This window comes from Protopterus annectens, chromosome 5.part1, assembly GCF_019279795.1.
Source record: "Protopterus annectens isolate FY-2018-M chromosome 5.part1, PAN1.0, whole genome shotgun sequence".
Lineage (NCBI taxonomy): Eukaryota > Metazoa > Chordata > Ceratodontiformes > Protopteridae > Protopterus > Protopterus annectens.
The window spans coordinates 592,159,134-592,166,835 of NC_056736.1; the positions used below are offsets into that span (position 1 = coordinate 592,159,134).

General features: G+C 37.1%; 1 protein-coding gene across 3 annotated transcripts in view; it reads left to right on the plus strand.

Annotated features, from left to right (window-relative positions):
• Positions 1 to 3,502, plus strand: part of LOC122803305 (lectin-like) — a 289,888-nt gene extending 286,386 nt beyond the window's left edge. For all 3 annotated transcript variants that reach the window (XM_044072874.1, XM_044072876.1, XM_044072875.1), the window contains one exon: positions 3,298 to 3,502. In XM_044072874.1, the coding sequence (XP_043928809.1) occupies positions 3,298 to 3,368 (71 nt within the window). In that variant the 3' untranslated portion in view covers positions 3,369 to 3,502. The remainder of the gene's footprint in view (positions 1 to 3,297) is intronic.
• Positions 3,503 to 7,702: the final 4,200 nt, after the last annotated feature.

A 7,702-nucleotide genomic window follows, 5' to 3' on the forward strand; every position in this document is an offset into this window, starting at 1 on the left:
TATCCCAGAGACTACCCAATCTATGGAACAGGCTCCCCATCCATGAAGCATATTTCCTCCCTAACCCAATTCAAGTGCAACATAGGCAATTGGATGGGAAACCAGAAATTCATCCCTGGAAACCAGAAATTCATCCCTGGTTTGGCACCTATGTCTCTAATGCAAACAGGTAACCTGTGAATTGTTTATCTCCCAGGCCCTGCTTACACTTATCAAGGGTGTCAGAATGTGTTAGAAATTTGGGATGCATGGCTAGGCTTAAAAAGGCCCTTGTGGTCATTAGCCTAGTAAACACCTATAAACCTATGAATCACAAACATGTCCCCAGTCCCAATAAGCATAACAGTGACCATCATTAATCTAATAAATATTGTAATAATTAATTAAGTTCACTATTCCAATTAGTCTACTTTAAAACTAGATTATTTTAGACTATTATTTAAATATATGTATAGATAGTGAGTTATTAAATATATACAGACTATATTAGTATAGCAAATGTAAAATCCCTCCAGCATAGCAAAAGTTTCAAATTAGCCACAAGGAAATACCTAAAAACAAAATGGTCTTGCCACTGTAGCCACAACCACCCTGAAACCACCATCCTTTCACCTATTTCACCACCTCACTCTTAATGCATCTCTAACACTATTCCCCTGCCTCTTCTACCTCTTCCCTTCCTCTATCTCCAACCACTTTTAATTCTTACAGTCTCAAAACAACCTACCTGTCTAGTCTGTCTCCTATACTCTACCTCCCCTACATCTCCTACTAGCCATTCTTACTTTCCTTTCTTGTTTCCAAACTCCTGTACAACTAGATCCTACCTACTTTAAATAAGCATCTGCCTAACTATTAACTCATTTTGCTCTAAGCAGCTTAAATAATATTGTAACGAGTCACATTTTCCTCCCCAATTGTTTAAAACCTTGTTTGTAACAACTCGCATACTTGTCTTACTCTGTAGAATTGAATTGCCTGAGGAGCTTTCTTTTCTCTCCAGGTCTCTGCTTGTAAGATCCTATAGCTGATTGTTACTACTGTGTTACTAAAATTTAATAAATTGTTTTCTAGTCCTGAGGAGCTTTTCTCCCTGGGTCTCTGCTGAAAATGAGCCGAAAATGAGCCAAAAGCTCAGCCAGACTAACCCGGTTAACAAATGCAAAATAAATTAAAATAAATAGGAGAGAATTTAGAAAGGGAGACAAGATGCAGTTAAAATAAATAAAGAGAGAAAGAAAAGAGAAAATTAATAGAAAATACACATATATTATGTGTGTTGATTTACAGTATAAATATTTTATGTGCTATATAACCCTCCTTCTGTGAAAGAAAAGTACCCTGTTTTACATACCTGAGGTAATGTGAAAACTCTCATGTGTCATCTATTTTCAAAAAATATAGATAAAGATTCCAGTAGATAGTTACCTTTGTTTTAAAATGTCAAGCAGTAAAACTGGTCCTTTAAAGTAATGTTAAAACAATTCATATCATAGTAGATGCTTTGAGAGATTTGGCTTTAACAGTATCAGTCTTTTGCTTCTTCTTTTTGACATCTGCCCAGACATTTGTTTCTTTTGTTCTCTTGAGAGAAGGTGGCATCCAATCCATATCTTCTGGTAAAGTAATCACATTATTAGTTTTAATAAAAGAAGAGGCTTCCTCTAAGTCATTAAAAGTCCTCATCTCATTGGCATACATTATTCTTATCTTAGCTGGATATGTAAGTTGTGCCTTGATGTTATTTTGTTTCAGAAACGTTCTCATTGGCCACACTTTTTTCCTTTGTTCCATTATTGTAGATGAATAGTCGTTATCAAATCTTATCAGGCTCTGTTTATGTTTTAGAGGTGCCTTCCTCCAAGCAGATCTTAAAATCAGTTCCTTATCTAAGTATGAAAGAAATTTGATACTTATTGACCTAGGAGGAGACTTTGAGTTAGTGGCAGGTTTCCCAAGCGCTCTGTGTGACCTTTCAATGCTAAAGGAAAGTCCTTCTTTTAAATGTAAAAAGTCAGGGATCCAGCTTGATAAAAAGGAAATAATATCCTCACCTTCTGTGTTTTCAGGTAATCCGAAAATCCTGATGTCATTTCTCCTCTCCCTATTTTCCAAGTCATCTACTTTATTAACCAATCAAGTGTTTTGTTTAAGAAGCAGTTCTTTCTGTGTTTCCTATTCCTTAAGTCTGCTTTCTAAGTCATTTAGAGAAACCTCTATTGCTGTTATCCTTGTCTGATGATGTAGCATTTCCTTGAGGGTGTCAGCCTGTTTTTGACTGCTTGTTTTAAGATTTTCTAAGTTCTCTTCATCCATCTTCAAAGACAACTCCTGCAGGATAGATGCCATCTGTTGTAGTTCCTTCTTTAAGGCAGCATCCTGGTGAGAATTCCTTGAGTTGCTCATTTTAACAAGTGAATATATCTCCAAGCTTTTTGACAGGAAATTATTTGTAAAATTTCACCAAAGTTTCTAATTATGTAAATTAGTCCTTTATCTATTAGATTTTATACTTTGAAGAAAAAAAGAATATTTTTTTCTGTCTTATTTAACTAGTTATATGGAGCTCCAAAATACTGCTGCTTTCAGTTAGCCATTGAGGCTCCACCCCCCCCCTCCTTCTGTGTCTCTTGATGACTAGGGGAATGACTAGGGAATAATGCTATAAAAAATGTAACCTTATTTAAGAATCTTGGGTTTCCACAATAACCACATTTTTCTGCTTTAGAGCAAATGAAAGAATATTATTGTACAGTTATTGGATCCCCAAGGATTGATTTTGCTGCAGGTGGTGGACAGCCAGTTAACCGGATTCTAACTGCCTAAAACCAACTGATTAATATCGTGTGTAGCGAAGATTAAAGAATAATTTGTTAGACAGCATGGGTAATATTTATGCAGTACTTCTCTATGCTTTATTGGGGAGTTTTTCCTCTTCCAACTATTGATCTACCATGGAGTTAATATATATTTTCAGTAGATGAGCTGGGATGTTGTGTGGCTTTCCTCATTGCAAAAATGTTTAATTTAATACTTGCAGAAAGGTTACAGGAAAAATGTGTTCTCAGTCAGCTGTGATGTCAAGGACCTGAGTTAATTGTGATAAGAAAAAAATAATGAACAGTAAGAATGAAAGAATGCATTTTCCATTAACAAAATAAGAATTTTGCTAGTTTTGCATTAAAATGCTATCGCTATTATAAGCACATTGGTAATGATTTGTTTAGGTATATTATTTTTTTTTTACCCAATTACTTTGGGCTTGGTGTAAGATATTTCTTTTCTTTTTTACTTCAGGTTCTGGATATTGGCATGACATAAAGTGTAGCCACAACAGGCCTTACATCTGCAAAAGTGAGAGTCACTGAGCGAGAAAATGTGTATCAGAAGATACCTGTGGCCTGCTTTGCTTCATATGCTTGCCTCATGCTACCTAACTTCTTCTTCTTTTGGCTTTTCCCGGTTAGGGGTCACCACAGCAGATCACCTGTCTGCTCATGATTGGCAGTGGAGTTTTACAGTGTCAAGTTGCCAGCCCAGTGCCCAACCTTCTATGGAAGGCACACATGCACGCACTCACGCCTAGGGCCAATTTAGAGTATCCAAACCACCTATGGCATGTCTTTGGGATGTGGGAGTAAATCAGAGCACCTGGAGGAAGCCTGCATGACCACAAGGGGGACATGCAGACTCCGCACAGAAGACACCCCAGCCGAGGATCGAGCTGGCGAACCTCTTGCTGTGAGGCAGCAACGCTAACTGCTGCATCACCGTGGCCGCCCTAACAATGAGTTTATATGTAATGGGAGGGAGTTGGCATGGTTTGTTTTATTGCAGTTGGCATCTTTTATATGTTTTTAAAGGGGATTAGCCAGTTGTATGTCACCAATTGTTCATTTTATTTAGAATCCTGCAAGGCTGTTTTGTTCCTAAATGTGATGACATTCATAATTCGTATCAGATGCTCATTTCCATTACTCAGAAGAAAGTCATTTTCATGCTTTGTACCACCAGATGAACTTAGGAAACACCCCTGTTAATTGCTTTTCCCATTCTCTGTACATATCAGAGGTTTCTTATGCTGCCGAGATTCAGTATTCTATGTTGAAACATGATAACTGCTACACAATAAAATTTATTATTGCAGAATGTAAAGGTTTCTGTATTGAATTTAATGGGAAAAATGAAAAATAAATGTTATCCTTTCATGCTCATGAACAAAATCTATGTTCCAGTCAAATAGATAATCAATATCTAATGCATATTTTGTCTAAAAACTGCACATTTGAAGCTATAGAATACTGTGTTCCAAACCAGAATATCAGTGTATGAACTAAATGCATCTGGCAGACAAAACAGTTTTTATGTTTAATGTGCAAAATGTAAAACGAAAGTAGGGAGGAATAAATTTCTGTTTTCTTTTTTTCTTTTTTTTTTCTCATTTTAAATGGAGATAGACATGCTTAAAAAAGAACATTCCAATACCTTCATCTTTGTGGATAACTGAGCCAATCACATATATTTTAAGTAGCAGTTGTATGTCTAGGACCACAGCATGAAATGCAATGTTTAATCAAGAGGCGACTCCCATCGGGGCAGGATTTATTTTGCTGCAAGTATACTTGCTTTTTTTACATCAGAAGAAGTCTTTGTTTAGATAAGATTGTTTGCTCAAGTTTGTTGTAAAGCAATATGCTTTACAACTTATCTATCCCATTTTTCAGAATTATGCATTGATGCCCCCTGATTTAGAAATTGTAGTTTTTTACAAGAATCCTCGACTCAGGATGCGGAAATCACCTCAGTTTTAGAGCAGTCAGTTTTCATTATAATCTAAGATCTGACATTGGGGCATTATGCAGTCTGAGTGTATGTTTCTATTTAATTTTTTTTGTCAGCCAGCTACCCTAAAAGTGAGCTAAGCTGAATCCTGACTGGTGACAGAATCGAAGGGCAAGCAGTAAGTACTGAGTAATAAAAAAATCACCTCCGCCTTTGAATCCCCACTATATGTAACCCAGTGTGCTTTTCACTTTTTTGTTTTCAAAATAAGGGCAGAATATGCTAAGCTTTATTCTGAAACTACTTAATAACAGAATTAGGAAAAGAACAAAAAATGGCTTAATTGTCTATTTTTATGAAATCTTCTGATAAATTACAGTAATTAATGGTTAATGAATTTTAGTGTGTTCTGATTGTTTAGTTTATGTTGACTTACACACATAGACTCCAGCATGATTTCTAACAATATAATGCCTTTGACAAGGCATATAACAAGCACTGACGTATTTTTCATATGCCCTAGTCTGATGTGTCGTAAAAACATGGACTAATATACTATATGTTCTGTATGTTAGCACAGTTTCTATGTCAATAATCATCTCAGCTTTCTTCAAGATTACAATGTACTTGAATATATGTATTAAAACCACAGATTGTTTTTATATTGATTGGAAAAGCCTGTGATAATGAATGGTGTTCTGAAATGATTCAGTAGAAAATGGAGCTGAAATTCTTGAAGTTTGAATGAGTCAACTATGACTTGAAGTGACAACTTGGCAATGAACTAGTTTGTTGATTCTGAGTGGTTAAGAACTCAACCTGTTGGAAAAACTGTGTTCTTTGCTGGGAGCAGCCCCACTGTACTCCCCTTATAGGGAGCAAGCCACCCTCAACCCCCAATCTTGTATATATCAACTCTGTAACTACATAAACATACAGAAACAAAAAGTCAAATCACAGAACTCACTGCCAGCTCATAAACTACACTGGCTGAATTTCCTGTGAAAAATGGAGACTGGAGTGTTCAACACCAGTGAGTTTAATTCCACTATACAGAACCTTGTCCAGTTTGCAATCACGTAGGTGTACTGTATCCAGTTTTTTGTTTATTTATCTATTTACATTTGTTTACTGGGAAATTCCGACTGGACACAAGTCCTTTTTCAGCGGAGGCCCAGGGATAAAAGCTCCACAAGCAAAGAGTAAATTGAGTTACAGTATTGAACATGACGTACAATAATAGAACAAATAGGTCCACAGTAAAAAACATACATTAATACAGCAAGATATACTTGCTACAATTTGAAGAAATAGAATAAAGAAAACTTAAGTAATTAAGATGAAAAGGCAAGCAATTCTGCTTCATTTATATGTTATATTTTTTCTACTTACTTAAAGCAGATTGACAGTGCAGGTATTAATGGATAAATGCATTTCATGCAAATATATGCGAATATACTCAGAAGTCCATGAATACACAGAATTTTACAAAATAAAGCAATATTTATAATATATTTATTTATTTCATAGTTAAATATTAGGCTAGCTGCCATTGTAGGCCATTTTCCCCTTCACAGATGTGAATAAAACCCTGTACCTTGCATCTGTGTGGTAAACACCTTAAACCATTGTACCAACACCCATTTAATTTATTTATTGCATTTGTTTACCAGGATAGTCTGACTGGGTAGTGACCCACCCCTTTTTTTTGGAAGCCCAGGCAGAGAAGCTCCATACACACATGTAGAAATTACAAATCAAAGAAGTATGCAGGGGCCGCTTGTGCTATAGGACTGCAGGAATGCAACCCTCCCACCTCTGTAGAAAAACGCAAATGTAACATTTCAGATAAACATTAACATATTAAAAAAAAAAAAAATAGAAAACTTAAAATTACGAGTACCAGACACTCCGCACAGATGCAATGGACTCACAAACACAACTCCAAACTGTTTTGAAAGCAGTCCGGATAGGGGGAAAGGCAGAGATGCCCCGCAGATGTTCAAAAGTCTGTGTGGTGATGACTGCACAGAACAGAGGAACATCAGACTGCATCATCTGCTGTCTGAACCACTGAGAAGGTGAGCTTTCTGCAGCTGGACCAGTCAAGCTCTTGCAGGCAGGACTTTACTGTGTGCACAAGGGATTTTGGAGTGTGCGCGGTACTTTCGGTTTGTGGAGCTAATGGGAGCTTTTGCATGAAGATTGTACTTCTTTTGAGTATGTGCGGTACTGATGGGACTTATTTTTGAATGAAGACTGTACATTTGGGTTTGTGGAGCTTTCGGTGCGGCACTGATGGGACATACGTTTGAATGGATTCACGGAGCTTTGGACTGTGCACATTTATTTATATAGGTAAGAGCTTTGGAGTGTGTGTGTGTGTGTGTGTGTGTGTGTGTGTGTGTGTGTGTGTGTGTGTGTGTGTGTGTGTGTGTGTATAAAATGCCCCAGTTGCTACATGGTGGTGGGTAGAGAATAAGGCTTGAACCCTGTACCTTGGGTCCAAGAACCCTGTACCTTGGGTCCAAGTGGCAAGATCCTGAAATCCCTACCCACCACCCTTTGTAAATAAAATGCAGATTTTTGCCTCATATTTGTTCTGTTCCTCATAAAATCTGTGGTTTCTGCATTTTTGTTTCTTAACACAGCCATTAGTGCAGTGGTGTAGTGCTAGCATTGTTGCCTGACAGCGACAGGTTGTCCGGTTTGATTCTTGGTTGGGGTGCCTTCTATGTGGAGTCTGCATGTCTTCCCTGTGTTTGTGTGGGTTTGCTCTGGTGTCCTCCCATCTTACAAAGATATGTGTCTGGAGTGTTTCTTCCTGTGCCTCTGCCAAAAATTGGCTTTTGTTCCAAGTCAGACTTTCCTGGTTAACAAATGTTAAATAAAACTGACAAGCACTGGAATTTCAGACTTC